At 32.5% G+C, this 22,624-nt stretch overlaps 3 protein-coding genes across 5 annotated transcripts; 2 read left to right on the top strand and 1 right to left on the bottom strand.

The window, feature by feature from the left end:
• Positions 1–2,572: 2,572 nt before the first annotated feature.
• LOC123690918 (organic cation transporter protein) lies at positions 2,573–8,531 on the top strand. 2 transcript variants are annotated; one of them, XR_006751346.1, is made up of 9 exons: positions 2,573–2,896; positions 3,206–3,285; positions 5,144–5,303; positions 5,847–6,173; positions 6,264–6,488; positions 6,773–6,990; positions 7,078–7,277; positions 7,369–8,025; positions 8,250–8,531. XR_006751346.1 is itself a non-coding variant. In XM_045635066.1 (8 exons), exons 1-8 carry the CDS (start codon positions 2,676–2,678, stop codon positions 7,570–7,572), a joined length of 1,635 nt encoding a protein of 544 aa, XP_045491022.1. In that variant the 5' UTR covers positions 2,573–2,675; the 3' UTR covers positions 7,573–8,531. The 2 variants fall into 2 exon arrangements, 1 of the variants encoding a protein (XP_045491022.1); XM_045635066.1 differs by having other exon boundaries at positions 7,369–8,531.
• Positions 8,532–8,708: 177 nt separating this feature from the next.
• LOC123690921 (BTB/POZ domain-containing adapter for CUL3-mediated RhoA degradation protein 3) lies at positions 8,709–11,823 on the top strand. Its single transcript, XM_045635071.1, has 3 exons — positions 8,709–9,545; positions 9,632–9,891; positions 10,048–11,823. The coding sequence occupies exons 1-3, from the start codon at positions 9,380–9,382 to the stop codon at positions 10,498–10,500; spliced, it is 879 nt and encodes a 292-aa protein (XP_045491027.1). The 5' UTR covers positions 8,709–9,379; the 3' UTR covers positions 10,501–11,823.
• Positions 11,824–12,552: 729 nt separating this feature from the next.
• LOC123690920 (INO80 complex subunit B) lies at positions 12,553–14,068 on the bottom strand. Of its 2 annotated transcripts, none has more exons than XM_045635070.1 (3): positions 13,974–14,068; positions 13,392–13,732; positions 12,553–13,118 (listed from the first exon to the last, which is right to left on the bottom strand). In XM_045635070.1, the coding sequence occupies exons 2-3, from the start codon at positions 13,623–13,625 to the stop codon at positions 12,576–12,578; spliced, it is 777 nt and encodes a 258-aa protein (XP_045491026.1). In that variant the 5' UTR covers positions 13,626–13,732; positions 13,974–14,068; the 3' UTR covers positions 12,553–12,575. The 2 variants fall into 2 exon arrangements, with proteins under 2 accessions (XP_045491026.1, XP_045491025.1); XM_045635069.1 differs by lacking the exon at positions 13,974–14,068 and adding an exon at positions 13,818–13,967.
• Positions 14,069–22,624: the final 8,556 nt, after the last annotated feature.

The raw sequence follows: 22,624 nt of genomic DNA, 5'->3' as shown, positions 1-22,624 counted from the left end.
TTATTAATTTATCATTAAAATGAGGTGACCATGGCCAAACAAAATAAAGGACAAAATGCTTGAAAAACGAGCGTGTGTCTTTAAATTAATTAGATCTAGTTTCAGACTTTTTTGTGTTGATTTGAAGAATATTTATAATTTTTTAAATTATTGTAAGTTATAATATAATGCCCGGATGAAGCAAGTGAATTTTCGAAAATCTTTGAATGTAGTTGCATTTTTAAAATAATGGAATGTTTCCTTTCTGCCACTTTCTGCCAATTTTGGTATAACGCAGTTCAATAAAGAAACGAATCTTCAATGGCGGCCAAAACTGACACTGACATATGGTAGGGTCAGCAAAAAAGAAAATAAAAATAACGTAAATGGATAATATTATTTTATTAATTATTTCAAATTGTTTGTTGACAAACTTTTTTGTTATGGTATTTGTGTATTTATATGAATCATCATATTTAAGTATACAGAATGTAACAAAATCCTCATAATACTTGTAATGAACCCATAAAACTGAACAGCTTTTCTCAAAGAATATATTTTGTCAAATTCCAATTAAACATTATTTACTAACGCAAATACATAATTGTTATTATAAATTTATGATAAAAACTAATAAAGGGGAAATCAAATAAATTTTAGTGATTTTACTTTTCCCTTTTTTTTTGCATGCCGTACGGCCGTGTGTAAGCGAGAGGGAATGATAAGCGCCGCCATTGAAGATTCGTTTCTCAGTGTTTCAAGTCCCATCGAAAATTCCATACTGTATGTCACTGTATAAAACGAATAATAAAAACGGATCTTGAGAATCTATATATATAAAACTCAAAGGTGACTGATATAGTGATCTATCAACGCACAGCCCAAACCACTGGTGACTGGACGTATCGGGCTGAAATTTGGCATGCAGGTAGATGTCATAACGTAGGCGTCCCCTAAGAAAGGATTTCCCGAAATTCTTGCGGGAACGGGGAAAAACGGGGATGCACGTACAAAGTCGTGGGCGGAAGCTAGTGTGTAATATATATATATGTATATAAAACTCAAAGGTGACTGATATAGTGATCTATCAACGCACAGCCCAAACCACTGGACGTATCGGGCTGAAATTTGGCATGCAGGTAGATGTCATAACGTAGGCGTCCCCTAAGAAAGGATTTCCCGAAATTCTTGCGGGAACGGGGAAAAACGGGGATGCACGTACAAAGTCGTGGGCGGAAGCTAGTCTATACATCTATACAAATATTATAAAGAGGAAAGGTTTGATTTTTTGTTTGTTTGTTTGTTTGTATGAATTGAATAGGCTCCGAAACTACTTGGCAGATTTGAAAAATTCTTTCACCATTCGAAAGCTACATTATCCACGAGTAACATAGGCTAGGTTTTATCCCTGAAATCCCACGGGAACGGGAACTATGCGGGTTTTTCTTTGAAAACGCGGGCGAAGCCGCGGGCGGAAAGCTAGTGTGTAATATTCGTGTTATTAGATTTTTCGGCACTCATATAGGAAAGTTTCCTCGAGTAACGAGTGACAGTTATTTCTAAGTGGGAGAATCCATTTTTCGTAGGGTGTCAATTAAAAAGTACCCGCCAGTACTATTTAATTAAATTAATATTATGAGTTGATTTTTACGAATACATTTCGTTTACATCGTAAGTATATACCGGAGATAGAGCCTACAGCGCTTTACCTGTTTACAATTGATTTTATGAGTACATATTTTGTAGATAATCAGCGTATGCTACCTATAATAAATTTCATTCAGTATAGTAGGTATACCGACGCCGACGGCGGGACATTGTGTAATTAGGTAATATATTCTCATAAAACAGATATTACCTATAAAATTATGCAAACAGCAAAAATAATTGTAAATGTTTTACATTTTGAATGTTAGATTTACATTGCAATATGTAGGTAAGTAATCGTCTTCACATAGGATAAAAAAAAAGGAAACGAAAAGGGTAGAATAAAAACGACAAATTGTGATTTAAATTTTATTGGATATACCTATTAATTATCACTGAAATAGTGTAATATAGTAAATATTATATTATGCTAGAAAATAAAAACATTAGACGTACTATTTTAGAAGATTTTATATTTATTTGTTTAACACAATAGGTACGTAGTTACCTTCACATAACAGTTTTGTTAAAATTATACCAAATAATAATTAAAAATATGATGATAATCATATACCTAGTATTTCTAGGAAATTTAAACATTAGGTTAAGCTTATTCATCACTAATAATTAAAAAAGTTTACAATGAACACCTACTTCATAATATACGTCATGTTGTATCTAATATAATAAAATTGTTAAACAAATTCTATCGTGAATAACAATATGATTAAAATTTAAAACAGTAGAGAGTATTTGTTTTAAATGTTTTATTTTGTTCTAAGTAAATAATCTTTATACACTTTTTCATCTAATATTAAATAACACATTGTTATAATTATGATCTTAACTAATCACTATAATATTATGTATGTCTTAAATAAACCAAACAATAAAAAGTAAATAATGTTATCATGTCATTCATAAGAGATATAAATGATTTTCTGTCGAGCACTTTGTGATGAGTTTCATTGTTGTAGTTAGTTAGGCGTACAATAATTGTATGAATAATAAAGTTGGTGTTTTTTATTTATTTTCACTTACCTAATTAAATGGGCATCGCATACGAACAAGCTCTCTCCGAAGTAGGCAACGAGGGAAAATTTCAAAAATGTTTCGATGTAAAATACAATGTGCTGGTGGTGTTTTTATGGAGTATGGCTTATATGAATATTATTTTAGCCTTAGCATTTACTCCATACACGTGCAAACTACCTGACAAAACTGATATAAACATAAGTGATTATACGTGGAAGCTTAAACATATCCCAGTGTAAGTATTTGTTCACACTTACTTATAACGTTTTTTTGAAGTGAAACTTCTTTATCGGGGTTGGAAAAAAATTTAATGTAAGTAACATTTTTTCGTTACGCGTGACATTTTTCCGTTACGCGCTATCTTTTTCTTATCCGTACCACGCGTGATTCGACGTATTTCTGTAAAGTTGCTTATAGTAAATTGTTTTTTTTAAAAATAAGGTCATAAAGAAGTTTTACTTCTTACGTGTGTACACTAGTACACGCACACATTTTTTTTCAAAATTAAATTTCTATTAATTGTAACATTGAAATAAAATTTTAGGCATACCGATGCCAACGGTGATGTTAAATTTGAAAGCTGCACCATTTATAAACATCCAGATGTTAACAATGAAACAACGGGTAAGTGCTCGTTAATTAATTATGTCGTTAAGCTAAAATATGATTTTTTAAATTATTATTTACGGAAATTCGAAAATACACTGCTGAATATTTTGATATTGATTACACCCGAATAATTATTATCACGAGTCATGGCCCAGTAGCTGTGACCGCAATATTATATTTCTGTTCGCATAGTAAGTATTTTTATTTTTTAACCCTTATTAAAACGCTGGGAGCTATACTTCCCACGTCTCAGATTGAAGTAAATCGTGTTTTAATTTTATATGCTTAAACTTAATGCAGTGAAATATTTATCTACGCAATCTTAACATTTCAGAGAACTGTTTTTCATGGAAACACTTTTCAGAGAATTATTACATGTCATGGTAATAACACGTCAAAGTCAGGGGACGTGATTTTGCCGCCGAAAACGACCGTTATTTTTTAGTTTTTTGTGTAGAGCTGAAAAAAAATTAGATAAGTAGATTTGAGTTTTAGCTATGTAAACTAGACTATATTACGGTTGCGTGAAACGTAAAAATATGCCCAGAATCTTTCGTTTATACCTTGGTAGAGTCGATTGAAATTAAGTCTATAAGTGGGAAGATATCATCCCAGTGTTCTTCACTGCACACGACATTCGGAAATTCTATATATAAAATCCGTGTATCTAAAAAATCATTTTTAGTAGGTATAAGCAACTTATTTATTATTATTCATTATTTCCTGATCAGATAATTAGACATCTTAACTCAATACATTAGTATTTACCTATTTCTTTTATTTTGTTTTAGAAAAATGCCTTGTTTATGTTGAAGTCATTCATTTTTCAATTCCCGAATTCTTCCCTTAGTAAAAGAAACTTGCATTGATGCGTACTTTCACCTGCTTTATAAAAAAATATGATCTATATAATTTTTTACGATAAAATTTAATTCACAAGTAGAGTCAGGGCAACTAGCTAGTATTTGAAAATATTGATTTCATACTGGACACTGGGAGCTATAGTTCCCACTTTTCCAACCTTTTTACAAGAGAGAACAGATGACGGGATATATACTTCCCACCAAAAAAAGGTTACTTCCCCGCCACTAACCCCTCTTTTGTGTGTATTTTTGAAATCTACGACCCAAAATTACCTAGGAACGTATCTTACTTTTTTGTTAACTCCTCCACAGGCTCGCGTTTGAATAAGGGTTAAGGACCCTTGTTAATTTCCTTCTATACATACTTACATAAATGTTATAAATAATATTCCTCGAAATTCTTAACTGTTTTGGATTAATCCGCCATATTATAATATGTACTTATATCATAGCTGTCCGCTGGGGGCGATCTGATTCCGAAATTACTAACCAATCCGGACATATAATAGATTTCAGTAATTTTATTTGAATGTGAAGTGCAATAACCTCACTTGTAAAAGTATTCTATTCATACTCATTTAAACATGAAAGACGATTTACAAGAATTATACTAGATAGTTATCGATACCAATAACGATCCTAACTGTATCATCTGTACCTAATCTCGAGATATTGCTATAATAATATGTGCTATGGATATAATAGTTTCATAACTATATAATATATTATTGTATAGCAGATACCGATTATTGGATTATGTTGATGCTTAACGGAAAAACTTATTGCTTGTTTCTTTTCTATCGCGGGCCTTGGTGGCTTGAAGCTAAGGCTTGAAGGCTGAAGGCATGCTATGCAATATTTTTACCGCGGCAGTCCCAGAGTGCCACAAGTCTTTTTTTATTTTTTTATACAGATGATTGTAACAATTTTTTAAGATATTTTTATTACCTATGAGGAATAATAAATCTTACATACCTACTCTTATATTTCTATCTAATTCAAAATTACAGAATGCGATTCATACACGTATGATCAGACTTGGTACGAAAGCACAATTGCTTCAGAAAAAAATTGGGTTTGCGATAAAGAGATAAATATTGCGAACCTGTTCGCTTTTAGTAAAATTGGCGAAGCATTTGGTTCAGTTGTATTCGGCTGGATTGGCGATGTGTAAGTATAGAACTTATTATTAATTTCATTTTATTAAAAAACTAGCTGCCCCCTGTCTTTTTACCAGCATAGCTCCGATCCCATTGAAAGAAGTATTGAACTTAACGTATAAATTATGTACCTATAGCCTTCCTCGATAAATTGATTAGGTAGTTATATAAATTTTTCAAAACGGACCTAGTTCCTGAGATTAGCGCTTCCAACCAACCAAAAATAAACTCTTTAGTCTGTCTGGACGTGTGATACACTTAACGGATTAGATGAAATTCTGAAAAAAACTTGATTGATCAAAGTAACTTGATTGATCAAAGTGGCTAAATTTCTCCGCGACCAACTCTATGATTATTTCTTGTCTAGGTACTTAGGTACTGGTAGGTCTGAGAATACGTAGAAAATCATTTTTAATTTTCATACCCCTCAGTCAAGGGTTTTCTGAACAACGTTTGTCAGGTTTTGTTCGCTCATCTTGATATATTAAAAAAATGTAGATTGTAGTTATTATTATTATAATCATTACCTAATCAGTATTTATTTCTGTTTTAGATTTGGTCGCCGTCCTACCTACATGATTTCTATGTTACTCGTCGTTTTGGGTCGCCTTATATCACTAATGGCTGGATCATCATTCTTTATATTTGCAACTGGTTGCATTATTGCCTCTTCCCCTTCATGGTCCGTTCCTCAGACAGTATCTGTTATATCTATGGAAATATCTTCTTCGGCTCGGAGAACTACCACAACATCAATGCGTTATACAGCATTTAGTATAGGACTTGCAACTATGTCCTTATTCTATTGGTGGCTTAGAGATTGGAAATTATTTGTTATCATTACAACAGCTCCTTTAATTCCATGGATTATATTTTCTTGGTACGTAAATTGTTTTTAGTCATGAAATGTTTACTTAAAGTTGTTTATGAGTTATTGTTATTATTAAACTATGTTATTGTAATGTTATAGGAAAATACCAGAATCCCCGCGATGGTTGTGTGTTACGGGAAAATCAAAACAATGCATCAAATGTTTGAAGAAGATAGCAAAAGATAATAACCGCGACTTGGAGGTGGATACTGAGAAAGAGCTTATGGCAATAGAAATTGAGGATAGCAATAGTGGATTTGGGCCACTCGCATTATTTTCAGGAAAAAGATTAGCCCTTAACACAATTTTGCTACTAATATTATGGTGAGATTGGTAAAAAAAACCCTCCGAATAATTTTTTAAAGCGAGTACCCATAGTGTACCTAGTCGAAAGTGACAGTAGTCTCAAAATAGTGCTTAACTAAATAATATAAGTAGGTAAACATTGATAAAAAATATGCTTTATGAGTTGTTCATGCACTTAGTAGGTATTAATGGTATTATTTATATCAAGTTTATATCACGCACGTTCGTTTGAGACTCGGTAGGTGCCTGTATATCTAATGACGATTTTGCAGATGATTTTAATTTTTTTTTTCACATTTCAGGGTATTTATTTCCATAAGTTATTCTGTCCTAGTGTTAAGCGCGGGAGAAAAGTCTGGCTTAAATCCATTTATTCAGTTCTCTTTACAATCGATTGCCGAGATACCGGCGAATTTTTTGGGGGCATGGTTATGCGACCATCTCGGCAGACGACGGTCGGTTACTATGTCTTTCTTTGTGATAGCAACAATTTGGACAATGATTTCTCTTCGGGAACTAAGTATGTAGAATTTTATTTTCAAACAAAATAACTTTTGTTAACTGTAATACAATATGTATAGGTAACAAAATAAATCTAAAATTTCAGCAAATATGCAGTGGATACGAGCATCGTGGATACACAGTGTTTTAATTGGTATTGGACGATTAACTATAGCTATAGCATTTTTTGCTATAAATTTACTAAATTTAGAAATATATCCTACCAGTTTGAGAAGTTCAGGATTGTCTTTGGGAAATGTTGTTTCTAGTGCAGCAGCTGCTATTGCGCCTTATATTTTGTACTTGGTAAGAGTTGCTTGGCTAATAAAATGTTCAAATGTTTGCAAGACAAACCAGTTTTTATGCACAATATTCATACTAAAAATAAAAATTTCAGGGACGAAGAGTTGATTCAAGATTACCTGGAATAATACTAGGGAGTACCTGTTTCTTATGTGTTTTCACGTCAATATTTTTACCAGAAACGATGAACACAAAGTTACCAGAAACAATAGAAGATGCAAACTTACTTGGTAGTAATAAAAGCAAATATTCGAAGGTATCTGAATCAAAGCAACCAGCACCAGAGAATCTTACTTGATGATAATACTTCTCTGAAAAATTGTATACCTACATATGTACCTTAGTTATGTCGAGGCAAATTTAAGTTTGCCATGACGAATTGTTGTTTGTGTTATCTTTCTTACTACTATTGTTATATTATTTTGTTGTTATTTAATCTTATCGACAGTCTATTTGGTCTCATAATAGCGCATTATTCAATTATGCATGTTGTGCTGATCAGTTATGTTATTTGCGCTCAAGATAAATTATTATTATTTATTAGGTATTGTTGTTGTTATAATGTTGAGATTTGAATTATAATTTCAATTTTAGTTAAAGAACTGAACTGTATATTGTATTTTTTCCGGTGATATGTATTTATGAAAAAATTACAATCATTTTCCTCGTGAGATCATTTTTATTGTATTGTTGCTAGAAGGTAATACATGGTAATACGAACAAGTTGAGTGAATGTGAGTTTTTTTTATAGGTAAGTAATAGATTGTTTTTTGCCAATAAATGGATATCTTAGTAGAAATTTACAACATTTCCCCATGATGTCTTCCTCATTAATTGCCGAAAAAAATATTATCGTAACTAATGCAATAAACTTTTGCAACGCAACGGATTCACTTACCTACATAAATAAAAAAATATGTCAAATAATAAGTATAATGACTAGCAACGGAAATATATCATTTGTGAAAATTTCAGCTATTTAGTTATCACGGTTTATGAGATACAGCCTGGATACAGACAGACAACGAAGTCTCAGTAATAGGGTTCCGTTTTACCGTTTCGGTAGGTACGGAACCCTAAGAACGGTCCGAGCGAGAGGTCTCCCAAACAGAAATGGTCCTTGTCTAAGGTTTTGACAACTCTTTTGATGGATGAAGGCTACGATAAATTTTTTATTATTTAGTTATGAATGAAAATTATAATTTACAGTGTTTTTGTTTATACTTTTACGATACAATACACGTGCACTATGTTTTACTTTATTTTTACATACATTAAATTAGGTAGCGTATCGTCAATATAATATTATGTACTCGACATTTAGGCTGGTTGCAGAGCTTGACCGACCATCAGTGCGTACGTCAGTCGCGCTTGTCATATTATGTATGGAAATTCATAAAACCGTTCATATCTAGACCGACCATAGGTATGCACGCGTATTGTCATGCGTATTAGGTTTGGTCATAGTGTCATAGTCATACACATTGTTGATGCTGTGGTTGATGCGTATCGTCAGGACCGACGGTACGCACTGATGGTCCCGGCCGGACCCGGCCTTACCTGCTTGCTTTCAAGAAATTTGTCCTTTATTTTGTAGAGCCATGGTCACCTAGTTAGAAAAATACAAGTTTGAATGAAATACGCTCTCATACGGACCGGTTTTTGCACCATGGTGCACACTGCACAGTCTACAGTGGTAATAATGTCGTCTAAAATACAAAGAAATTTAAAAAATACTAACATCCCCTTCGTAGACAATAGAGAAATTAATGTAGAAAAAAGAATAGATCTCTGTAGCTGTGGGACGTGGAATCTAAGGACGTGTATGAAATATATCTGTGGAAATATAATAAGATGGCATTATTTACTCTGTGCCTTTGATATTTTTTTTTACGAAAACTTGTCACTGTCAAAATATATTTAACTGTCAGTAGTGCGAATAAAAATCAATACGTTTTGAATTATATCTAGTGAAAAAAATGCCTATAAATGTAAGAAATATCAATTAATTACTAGAGTTTAACCTGATTAAACTCAACAAAGAATTGCATTCGTTAAATCTGGAATTTCTCCGTGATCAACCGACCGCAAGATAAGTTTCTAAAATGTCGGGCGACCACAAAACATTGATAAAGGGGAGCCCATCCCAATATGTTAAATTAAACGTGGGAGGAACTTTATTCTACACCACTATTGGAACATTAACTAAAAGTGATAATATGCTAAGGACGATGTTCAGCGGTAGAATGGAAGTCTTAACAGACTCTGAAGGTATATCTAATTTTACGTTAACTACAGGATGTTTTTTTTACTGATAAAATATATTTGAGTTTGATTTTACATTTATTAAATTTAAGGATGGATATTGATTGATCGGTGTGGCAAACATTTTGGCACAATTCTGAATTATTTGAGAGATGGCACAGTTGCATTGCCAGACAGCTATCGTGAAATAATGGAGTTGCTTGCTGAAGCAAAGTACTTTCTAATTGAAGAATTAACTGATTCCTGCCAACAGGCATTGGCTAAAAAAGAAAGAGAGGCCGAACCTATCTGCAGAGTTCCCCTAATTACATCTCAAAAAGAAGAACAATTGCTTATAATGTCAACTTCAAAGGTAAACATGTTATTTTCTGTATTATGGTATGGATAACAAATCACAATACATAGTTTCAACCTTAAAATTAAATAATAATCATAATTGAAGCATTTCAGCAGAAAAATTACAACATAGATTTGATGATAACAATTAATTTATTATTTTATATTTCAGCCTGTTGTTAAGCTGCTCATAAATAGACACAACAACAAGTATTCATACACCAGCACTTCAGATGACAATCTATTGAAAAATATAGAGCTGTTTGATAAGTTGTCTCTCAGATTCAGTGGAAGAGTTCTGTTTATCAAAGATGTCATTGGCTCTAATGAAATATGTTGCTGGTCATTTTTTGGACACGGTAAAAAATGTGCAGAGGTCTGTTGCACTTCTATAGTCTATGCAACAGATAAAAAACACACAAAAGTGGAATTTCCTGAAGCCAGAATATACGAAGAGACTCTTGGAATATTGTTATATGAGAGCAGAAATGGTCCAGATCAAGATTTGATACAAGCTACGTCATCTCGTGGCGCTGTTGGTGGCCTATCTTGCACAAGTGACGAGGAAGAAGAACGCTCAGGACTCGCACGACTCAGGTCAAATAAGCAGAATAACCAATCTTAGCAGTTACAGAATGGTTTGGCTCGCCTGAGGAGCTCCAAAAGGACAAATGTCTGATACCTGGCTGGTTGCTTCCTGACATCATGGATACCATGCTTCGGTATCTAAATTTGGCCATTGTAGGCTTTTTCAAGTCTGTACTTCCTGTAGCACCTTGATGACTGCAGTGGAATGAAAAAATGAGCATTTATAGTTGAAAACTTTGGTGAAATTTCCATGAACTACTTTAGCATCCTTATATCCAATGTGAATAGTGTATATTGTAGTTGGTGTATAAGGTCTGAATGTTGATGTACATATCTAAAATAAATATGTTTTTGAAATCATACAATTGCAACTTTTCCTATGTGAACAGTATTTGATAAATCAAATTTGTATGTTTCTAATGACGATTCTAGCTGTTGTAGTGTTGAGTGTCCTTTATGATAAATTATAATCTATAAGGCTATAAAAATATAACAGTATTCAATTGATGTTCCCAATATTGTGAAATTGTTAATGTGAGAAATAAATGTCTTTTTTAGCTTATTAAACATATACTTATCTAAAAATATTTAAATTTATGTAAAATATAATCTAGGTTATAAAAGGTTGCTTTGTTCTATTAAATAAATGGATGTGTACTTTGTAAACTATTTAATTGGATGTCTTTAAAACATCATACATGGCGTATAGTCAAATAAATTATATGTGAGAATTAATATATGTTTATAGGTTTATAAATGTACTCAGAACTATAGATATTCCATGATAATTTCAGGATATCTTGTAAATACAAGTGTATAAGTAATTTAATTTTACTTATAACGGCACAACTATCCCATAAATGTTATTATCACATATGAGGCTCAAGGAAATTGCCAAATTGATGTTTCGTAATAATATGCATTGATGTTTTTAATTTATAAAAATGCTCAGGCACCAAGTTCTTAAGGATTGTCTAGTATTTGTAACCAAGTGGGCATATAAATTACCAGACTTGTCATTCAAAATAATGATTAAAATAGGAAATATTTGATATTCATACAATATATACCATCAGACTTGTACTGGAATATCACTTAATTTACTGCCATTTTGTGTTATAATATGTAAATGATTTCTTTATGAGAATTTGTAGTTCTTAATCAACCAGATCATGAATGTATAAGATTTCAGTTGGTTATATGTGTAATTAATTAATAAATTGCTGGAACTTTGGACTATTATGATTATTCATAATACAATACATAATAATGTATATTTAATCACTTATTTTTGAATTCGTGGAAACACTAATGTTTTAAATTATCTTATGAAATATATGCTCACTTTTGATGTCACTTATTTTGTTATTTCCTTGATTTTTTTAAATTGATCTCCTTTACGTTGATGTGAAAAATAGAACAATTTATTCCAGGTAGAGAATGATAAAGGTCTCAGCACACATATGGGATCGGAAAGGGATCGTAACCGTAACGCCTTTCGCCTCGCTGTCAACCAGGCGTCAACCTACCGAATGCACGTGACGAAAGCGTATCAGCAGCGCCTGTAACTCGGCTACAGCTGCGACACCGGCGTTACGCCTAAAAACGGCAAGTACGGCAAGTCGTAGCAGGCAGAGACGTAAGTGCGGGGATGGAGAGACGTAAGCGCGGGGACGGAGACACGTAAGCGCGGGGACGATGAGCCGTTAGTGCTGGAATTGCAAGTTCGGAGCCTGTTCCGAGGGGCGGCGATCACGTTACTATTCCGATTAGTGTGCGTTGCAGTAGGGAGTTTAATACAAACCATTCTGAACGGCTTGAGGCGATACGGTTACGATCCCTTTCCGATCCCATATGTGTGCTGGGATCCTAAGAAAGCCTTCCAACCAAGAGGTCTAGCTATGTAATTGCTGCTCATATGTTTGACTCTCACCACACATAATTCACTTGCATGTAAGAACATACAATTAAAGTTCAGTGCAAAAAGTTAAAGTAATTCTTTGTTTTTAACATGTTTAGTTAGATACTTCAAATGAGCCATGTTAAGTACAATGTTAATTTTCATAAAATGTTACAGTAAATTAAACAATTTTTAGGTAGGTACAATTATATTCATGTCACATTCACAGCTAAATTCTTTTTATAACATTCTAGACTACACAGTGGTACGCCTGTTTTAGAACAATTATATTTTTTATTATTGCTGCATCCCTCCACACCACATTTAATGGGAATTGAAGCTTCAATAGGTGGTTGGCTTTGTATTGGATATGGAACACCTAGAGGAAGTGACAATGAAATCTCATTTACGCTATTTTTATAAACAATCATTGGCTCCAGTTTTCGTACTGGTTTCCCCCTTTGAGCATTCTTCAGATTTTTAGATTCTTGTTTCTTTAGTAGTCTGTCCATTGTTTTCTTTTTGTCTTTTTCTCGCTTTTCATCAGCTAACTGTTTCCTTTTTTGTGATTTGAGGGCAGCTTTTTGAAGTGCTTCCGCTGTCATGACTTTCTCTTTGTACCCAGATGGCAGGGCTAGTAAGACTTCACCACCTGGACTTGTTTCCTTATCATTGCCTCGTTCATACATTGCTCTCTGCCTGGCAGTCATCATCTTGGGATCTTTTGGTTTTATTTTCTTCAATTCTTCATCTACCTAAAAATGATAAACAGTCAGTGAATTAGGAATTTTCTATGACAAGAAATCTGCCTTCATGGTTGAAATTTTAGTTTATTGCATTTTTTTGCTAAGAAATGGTCCTAGCATGAAGATATATAGCCATGCAAGCCTGTATAGCCTTCCTCGATAAATGGGCTATCTAATGATGAAAGAATTATTCAAATCAGACCAGTAGTTAGTGAGATGACCGCCTTCAAACAAATTTATAGTGTAATAGTATATATTCATAATAGTGTATTCATCACTCACTTCTTCCAATTTCCCTGATTTTATAGCATCTAACCATCTTTCTTCTTCACTTGATGTTCCACTATCACGGCCTTTTGCCTTCTTTTTCTTAGAAGTAACTTTAGGAGGAGTGCTTGATGATGACCCAGGTATTGATTTTCGACATTCAGATGACTTCATGGTTTGTGCTTTTAATAGCTCAGCTGCTGTTCCCGGTACATCCTTTCTGTTTTTCAATTTGAACGGCTTTTCCATATCCTCGTAAGAAACATCGATTGAGGTATCACTATCATATTCATTGTCAGGTTTTCTTTTCTTCTTTTTGTGCTTGTGTCGCTTATGTTTCTTGAGGGGAGAAGCATCTAAAACAATCAATGAAAGTAAATTTATAACTTTATTTTAGAAAAGGGACATATGGTATGTACATGTGTCTAGTAAACCATTTACCGATAACAATTTCGTCTTCAGTGGTGCTATGTTCACGCTGTCTGCGTACCATTTTTTTTAAATATGGCCAATTAAATATGTATTGACAATGCGAGGATAGGAATTAAATCAAGACAGTAAAGTAATTAATTTTTAATTTATTAAAATAATTATTACCATTTATAAGAATTGTGCACAGCAAAATTTACACACATAATATTTTTTTATTCGCAATGACACTTGACACTTGACAGTCGACAGAAGACAACAGAACTGACACTTGGCAGGTCAATCCATAGAGATTATGCTTTGTTGTTTTTTTTTTAATAATTTATTCATAACCATGGATACAAGTTCTTCAGTCGCAATCTTAAAATGCTTTGTTGTTTCTATTGATCATTGCCATATACACTGCTACAGGCTAGGTGCTGCTAGGTTACAATGTCAAATAATTAATTAGTAAAATAAAAATTGAAACTTTATCAAACATAACTTAAAAAGCAAATAAATTAACCTTCCAACCAGAATTTATCTATTCAACGGTTAAAATGATTCTCCAACCAATCATTAGTTATTATTATTTTACTTAAAAATACGTTTTAGGGCCTACTACGATAATATGTCGCCATGTCCAGTACAAGAGAATTTGAGTTAAGAAATTTACAAAATTAGGGAAAAATTGTGTTGAGTAATGTCCTCTCCGTAAATTTGTATTGTGTATTTTAGATAAAATAAATTTAGGTACCTACCTACCGTGTATAAATTTATAGTAAAATCTGCACACAAACTGCCAGTTGCATCAATAAAAAAATGCGATTACCTATACAGGGTTAGTTGTAAAACACCAGCAACCTCGCGGGAAAAGATAGCTAACTAACATCTTAAGTAACAACATTTGTTCTACGACTTTTGGCATAACGCAATAAATTATTTTTAAATGATTTTTTAAGCTTTTATTGTACTCTCCTAACATTTGTAAGTCTATGTTCTATTCATTATCGAAAGGACGACGCGACGCCACCTTCTACCTCTCGTTCGCTTCTTGTTTACGTAATATTTGGGATGCGCGTAGAGTTTATAATTTTCAAACGGAAAATTAAATGGATATTTATTTTTGTATGAAAATAAAATCTAACAAATTATCAAAAGTCGTACAACAAATGTTGTTACTTATGATGTTAGCTATCTTATCCTGCGAGGTTGCTGGTGTTTTCACTGAAGAGTGTGCTTCATACAAGTTCAAGTTTTATTGATTACTGTACCTGATCCTCTTTTTGTTTTGATATTAGGCACTTTTATTACATAATGAAATACATTATATTATTATGTATTATACATATTATATTAAAATGATAGTACTTTACGTTAAGATACCTACTACGGCTATATTTTACTTAGGCGTTATTTATTAAATAAATGCATCGGACTAGCTTAGCGGACTAGTATTATATCTAATCGTTTTACGCTAATTACATATTATTATAATAAGGAAATTAAAAATGTACTTCTTAAATGTATTATTAAAACACATCTTTATTGAGAAATGAGATAATAAGTCCTGATACAGTTATAATATGAATCGGGAATCCGTGTTACCTACATAGGCAGTAGTAGGCTCCTGAACTAGTAAAAGTAAATCACTGTTTCAGAACAGAACATATTTTTTGATTAGAAAATGAATAAAAGTTTAATATGCTTAATTTACATATAACTTGTTCACAATAAAAAGGAAAAATGTATCGGGTACGTATAACATAAGGTTCGAAAACATTGAGTGGAGTTACATTTTAATAACCAATTAACTAGGTAATGTTGTCTGATCGCGTAGGTATGAAGGCGCACTGCGCACTTATTAAATTTAAATTCAGCACCATCCCACCTATATTGCCTTTATAACTCGCTGATATTGGCCGACGGCAACCTTTTTATAGCAAGATCAGAAAATAAAAATACCTTCTGGAACTGATCTTGAGTCTGCTTAAAAATATATGTAATAGTTGGTCAGTTGGCTATAGTCAAATGAAATTCCCTTGAAGTGCTCGTTTTAAATAAAGATTGGTTTCACAGTTCACTCTGTAGTTGTGCAATTATTTAGTTCTTAGTAGTTTGTATTTTTGTACCTACTTTGATTGCGGCACTGGGTTTTCCTAGAGAAATATTAAGTATGTAAATAAATTTCACCGGTACCTACTTACTTAGGTACCTATCTCCACATTCAGTTCATTCAAATTTTGATAATTTAATTTATATGTTTCAAAATTATCTATTATTAATGACATGAGTATACAGTTCTAATTGCATGAATTGTTTTCCACATATCAGATAATATATTATTTTGCATTAATTTACTACCTAACTTCTGTTCATTCATAAATGATTTATAATCAAAGCTTTTCCGGCATTTGGTTTGTTTTTGTTAATAGTTTTCCTCGAGGTTGCGTATAATAGACAGTACCTAAATAAGTACATGTTAATTTATTTATTGCTTTCATAGGATCAATCTTTGTTATTCGGCGGACCGCTGGGCGGGCCGTGGGCGTGTGAAGGGTCTATATTATGTGTGAACAATCACCAAATATATACTTATAGGATTTTAAAGGTCACGATTCACGATGTAAAAGTGCTAAATTAAAAACCTTAAAATTATGAGAGAAAAAAATATTTACTTTTAGAATTGTTTGTACCTTACAATAAAAGGTATCTACATAATCAGAAGAAACAAAGAAATCAAATTATCTTGTGATATTTTTATTGTTCGTATATCAGCTATTTTCATGAAGCTCCCAGAGTGACAATAATTATATTTACCCTAAATTTACCTGAAAATGAAATGGATAGCACATCTTATTTAATTTATTACGGTAGGATAGTGTTACTACTTCGTAAACGTACGGACACAAATACGTTTAAAAATGTGTAATCCGAAGAAGTAGCAATAAATAGAAGGTTAACTTTCCCGTGATAAATTCTATACTTCACTATAAAGTTGCATTTGGCTTCGTGGTTAAGACTTTGTGTAAGTTTTAAATGAATTTTCAATGCGCAGTGAGTAAAATTTTTGCTTAAAAATGCTTTCAAAACTTGCACAAATGCTTCGCTGATTAAAGTTTTGAATACGTTTTACAAATATTTGGTGTTTTATTTTCTACCCTTTTGTGCTATGTTTTAAGATTTACTCTTTTAATATTTATGGCTCGGTCGGTTCTATTCGGGCTAATGTATGGCATGAATATCTTATCGTTCGGAAAATGATTACGTGTTTAGCCTTTAGCCATGGTAGTAAATGTACCAGATTCCTTTTCCACATTTCACGAAACATTAGCCTAGTTACAGTGGCCTAACTATAGTTAAAAATAAAATCACATACTAAAATACTTATTTCACTAATAGACCAATATAATATTATCCAAAAAATCATTTATAAGACTAGTTTCCGTCCGCGACTTCGCCGGCGCAGTCAAAGAAAAGCCCGCATAGTTCCCGTTCCCGTGGGATTTCCGGGATTGCGTCTTTTTCCCGGGATACAAAGTAACCTATGTTCTTTTTCAGGTATCAAAATATCTCCATAACTTTCATGAAAATTGGTTCAGAAGTTTAGGCGTGATTGAGTAACAGACAGACAGACAGAGTTACCTTCGCATTTATAATATTATAGTATGGATTATGTCGAAGTGAACGTGCCTTTATCTTGTAAAAGACAATAACGCCACTAACAATTTTGTGCAAATACAAGACCGAAGAAACCAGAAGAAAACACAAACGAGTAAAAAGTGTATGGAATTGAAAACTGTGCCTGACAGCTGTGCGCTTGAAAACAATTAGAATGGATTATTCAGTGCATTCATACTATCTGTTTCAGCTGCATTGCACGTCGCGGCCAGAAATGACCTACCTTTTTGTTCCTGAGAGAAACCAGTACTCATTAAATTAATGCGGTCAAACGACCGCGACGCATCGTTTGTAGTTTTGATGCATGGTATTCCATTTTCGTGGATAATGAAGAGGATTTTTCATTTTGATTTCTACAACGTTAATTATTTGTGTAATGAAGTAATTAGAATGTACATCAAGAAATTTCGTATTATGGTGATTATCGAATCACACATTAATAAGTTTTCTTCACACCTATTAATTATTTACTATAATATATAACGCTCTTAAATAGAAAATTCAACAGATAAAGTACCAGTCAGATTTATATAAAGGTCAAAGATTGTCAATACATAACAACTTACGTAAGCGGATCGACTTTGCAATGCAGCTTTTCGCTAAGATCTTGAAGAAAAGTAGGTATGGACTGTCGTCTTATCTTTGTATATCTTTTATATTTGACTTCTATTTACTTGTATTCCTAAGCACATTTATAACAGATTTACGTGAATTAACTTATATGCTTCGATAAAATAACACGCAAAGTTGTAGTGACTGCTAATCATTACGCCTCAATATTTATATAACAGCAAACGCCAATTTGTCCCGGTTCTGAGTTCTGACAAAGTCCACAACACGAGGGGCAACTAACAATTCCAACATAGCAACTAGCAATAGCGGTGAACGTGCTTAGAATGACGTATTTTGTCCATTTACACAGCTCTCCTATCTAGATTGCTGTCGTGTCAGCTATCCTTAATGAAATTAGCCGAGTAACTTTTTATTTAACAAATCAATTGATTATTGCTAACAGCCTCACGTGCGTGGTACGTTTATGTCGTAAATACAGCGTACTTATAAAAAAATCCCTTTCTTTAAGACGTTACATAACTTTTACTACACCATCTCTTAGATTGGAAACATACTACATAGTTTTATAATTTGCAGGAATACGAAACGAGTTCAGTTTAAAATATCAAGCCATAATTTTGACAAATACACATTTGAGTTATTCAAAACATATGTGTTTTTAATTTCCCATTATCCTTCCTCATATGAAAGCGTAACTCAAACAGATAACCGCGGAAAGCACATCAAGGCGAGTGAAACTTTTTACGCTTGTTTCCGGACCTCAGAGAGGGAGATAAATGAAGCACTTGGTTGCAGACAAAGCATTATACGAGTTTTCTCGCTCGCATGAATTATTTGGGATATAAATCTTTTTGCAAGTCATTTCCATTACTGTCTTGTTTAAACAACTTAATTAAGCGGTTTGTTTTATCTTGCGCTTTAATTATGGCGTACCTATCTTGATGGCCTCGCCTTTATTTGAGTAAACATTTATTGTGTTGATAAAAGCTTAAAATATTGGGTGTCCGCGTTTAAGAGGTTTTTCTTCAAGTTCAAGGATAAAGGTAGTGTAATATAACTTTTATACGAGGTACAGCTATCATCGTAAACCTAGCGAGCCGAATGTAAGTAAACGCGAGGTACATAGTAAGTTCGTAAAACGTTTATGTTAACCATTACGTCAATAGACAGTGTGGGTATAAAACTCGCTCTGGTGGCGCTTACGGTACACCGGGGGCTTATTGAGATGAATCAAGATAAGTGCCACGCGCCAGTTGATGGAGACCAACGAAAAGGTAATTAGTTAATCATAAATGCAGATCTTGTGGGACGATTTGACGATTTCAGAGTTGAAATTATTTAATTTGAACTAGTAAGGCTTATGTTTATCTATATAATCAAGAGATAATAAAATTACATGTTGTATTGGCATATATTGAATACGATGTGTATTTTAGACGATGCGATGGTATAAACCTCTATGCTCTGCGTTCATCCAGTCATCGTAATAATTCTTTCATAGTTATAGATTTATAATTTACAGCCACAGTTGCAGTTAGTTTAACCTACATTTCGCTTATAACCCAGTGAGCTAACTCTTCTATTATATGTGTAGTGTCCCTTGGGATTATACGAACGAGTTTGAAGTTGCTGTAAATAAAAGTTACATTACATGATGATAATTATAGAGGTTATAATTAGTAATTACTAGTTAGTCGACATGTAACTTGGCCTCTTTACTCGATTTTTGCGTTTACATGTATCATAATATAAATCACAGCCATAAATGAACTTATTTCTTTCAGAATTTTCTTTTGAATCACAACTCGGTTCCTGTTCTCGTTTCCTTGTAATTTCGTAGAGAAACATATATAACTAAAATCTTATGGGCCATTAAGTATTCTATCCTTGGAGCGGGCCTATTTTTTAAAGATATATCGTCACACTTAGCTGAGTGAAGCGGTGACCCAGGGGTCGAACGAATTCGGTCGACGCGTTAGCTTTTCAAAATGCTGTCAGGGTTTCAGTATATTTCCTTAGGGCAGTTATGGTAAATTTATTTCTAGATAAAATATATTTGTGTTGTTCCTTGTAAATATTTATTGGTCTTGTTAGATGAAGAAACATCATATTGATTAGAAATATTTAGAAAATACACTACGAAATAATAAATTGAAACTATTTGATGTTATCAGAATATTTTACCACTAAATTGCGTATAAATGAAAACATGGGACTATTATATTTCTTCGATAACCACGGTAACTAAGCCATTGAGCAAATATTTGAAATGCAGTTGTTTGATTTATGCAAATAGTTTCTTCGGTTGTACTTATCGATACTTTACCAAAGTTTGTGTTTGCGATGGAACGCAAAGAGAAAGTTTCAATATTGACCTATTAATATGAAAATACGTATAGGTAGCGCAAGGGTGTTTGATTATTAAATTGAAATATGGGAAATTTATTTGTAGAGGCTCGGAGCGCGAAAAGGGAAAGAGTTATAAAAATACGGGAATGCATTAAAAAAAAAAACCTGGTTTTAATCTGGAAAAAAATATCACCAATAGCTTTCTTTTGGCGAACGAAAGCGTTTTGGAATCGACAAAATACTTTTTTTATATATTACGGTTAAAAATATTCTAATAGTGCAATAAAAAATCTAGATTATAAATAAGTAAGAGGTGACATTTTATTATGTAACCATTTTTTTAATAAGTAAGTAGGAATACTATAAAACATTTAGGTAAGTAAACCAACTTAAATAATGTTATCAGATGCAGGCATGACGACAATATCCATAAATGATCGTATTAGTGTTTTTAAGGGAAAATGTATGATAAATAAATTCAATATAGTGACTTAAAAATCTTAAAAACACTAAGATTAATGAGATTATCAATAAAATAAAACATTGAAATTCTGCAGTTGGCCATTTTGACTAAAACACGCGTGACGTCACGCTTAAGTAAACAACTCACGTCTGATGTATTTTGTTGTTATGAATATGTTGAGAATACGCATTTTTATTTATTTTCTATTGTTTCACGTATGCTTTTTCGACTCAGAACAGAAATATAATTGCGAATTCACGAATACGTGGTTTCGGGGTTCTCCGCGCCAACTTTATACAATCAATTCTTATTATTTTCTCGCTTAAAATAATTACTAACACATTTTTGAGTATTATTTTAATGTGGATTCACACTGCAATACTACACACCACTTATAAACTTTGAAATTCGTTTCTATAACACATATTAAATAAATATTTCTTTAATTTTCTTCGCAATGCATACAAATAATTACGTATTTACTAAAGAGTGACGTCACGCTTACGCCATGACACCTCCGAGCTGTTTTGGCACAGTTGATAAATATTTTTGTTAAATGGCTTTTATCTTCGTTAAATTTAAGTATATTACCGAAATATAGGGTTTTTCTTGTATAGTAAACGTATATACACATTATGGAAGAGGATTTCAAAATCTTTCGTCATGCCTAATAATTAAGCAATGTTATGAAAGGTATATTCTTTACACGCTCATTCACATTCTGCTTGAGGAAAACAATTGGTTTCGGATAATTACTTCCCGGTTTCATAATTATGAACACGAGTGTAGCGGGAAGAGTTTCATTAATATTTTGTATGTTATTGTAAGTGCTTATTTTGAATATTCATTACATTAAAAGTTCATTTTCTTTTACGTTTTAGTCTTATTTTTTTAATTTTGTGTATATTATATTATGTATATACACAAAACTAAAAAAAACGTGGTTCAATGAACGCTATTACTCTCTAATTGCGTGTGATTTTCGATAAAAGGTTTTTTTTACTATATTGACCTAACAACACCTGGAGTTTTAACATTCATTATTTATTAATTGATTGAAATGAAATGTATGTGCGTACAATTAATTATTAACGTAATTACAAACGATTAATTAGTCATCATCAGTATCAAGCTATTAATGTTCTCATTGTTATTAATTAGGCTCTAATCCACTATTATGTCCACAAATGTTATTGAACTATTTCATGTTATATAAATTAGTAAATATTTATCGGTTTATAAATCGATTAAAAAGTTTCATTGGTCGCTATATATAATATATCGTATTCGTAACTATAAAGAAATATAAATAAATAAATATTTCAGGACATTTTTTACACACGGCACCATCTGAACCCATGCTAAGCTCTCACTTATATTATGGGAACCAAATGACTAATTATTTATTATATTAATTAATTAAAACCCAAGACCTACATAGTTCAATTGCTTATATTGGTGTAGGTCATAATATTGTATTGTAATGAAATAAAATAAATCTTGTATAAAGATATCGTCTTACTCTTGTACAAGACTGATTTAGTATGAAAACTATTTGGGCTAATCCATCTTTGCATGGCTAACCACATATTCATTTTCACTTGACCCGTAGGTCGACGTACATTGAAAAGAATTTTAGACAACCTGTGCTCTATAAACGCTTTGAAACTCGATAGAGGTATTTTTCATAGTGTCGTGATGTAATCTGTGGTATGGATTTTTTTAAAGTATTTAATCTATCCTTATTTTTTTTTTAAAGTTGTTATTTCATTTT

This window comes from Colias croceus, chromosome 4 (assembly GCF_905220415.1).
Source record: "Colias croceus chromosome 4, ilColCroc2.1".
NCBI lineage: Eukaryota > Metazoa > Arthropoda > Insecta > Lepidoptera > Pieridae > Colias > Colias croceus.
Note: the sequence above shows the minus strand (reverse complement) of the source record. Positions and strands in the feature narration are given on the sequence as shown.

Coding starts and splice junctions, on each gene's coding strand:
- LOC123690918 (XM_045635066.1), top strand. CDS start 2,676: ATGGGCATCGCATACGAACAAGCTCTCTCCGAAGTAGGCAACGAGGGA. Junction 6,489..6,772: donor ATTTTGCTACTAATATTATG/GTGAGATTGGTA, acceptor TTCACATTTCAG/GGTATTTATTTCCATAAGTT. Junction 7,278..7,368: donor CGCCTTATATTTTGTACTTG/GTAAGAGTTGCT, acceptor TAAAAATTTCAG/GGACGAAGAGTTGATTCAAG.
- LOC123690921 (XM_045635071.1), top strand. CDS start 9,380: ATGTCGGGCGACCACAAAACATTGATAAAGGGGAGCCCATCCCAATAT. Junction 9,546..9,631: donor AGTCTTAACAGACTCTGAAG/GTATATCTAATT, acceptor ATTAAATTTAAG/GATGGATATTGATTGATCGG. Junction 9,892..10,047: donor TTATAATGTCAACTTCAAAG/GTAAACATGTTA, acceptor TTTATATTTCAG/CCTGTTGTTAAGCTGCTCAT.
- LOC123690920 (XM_045635069.1), bottom strand. CDS start 13,869: ATGGTACGCAGACAGCGTGAACATAGCACCACTGAAGACGAAATTGTT. Junction 13,733..13,817: donor TGAAGACGAAATTGTTATCG/GTAAATGGTTTA, acceptor TGATTGTTTTAG/ATGCTTCTCCCCTCAAGAAA. Junction 13,119..13,391: donor AATCAGGGAAATTGGAAGAA/GTGAGTGATGAA, acceptor TATCATTTTTAG/GTAGATGAAGAATTGAAGAA.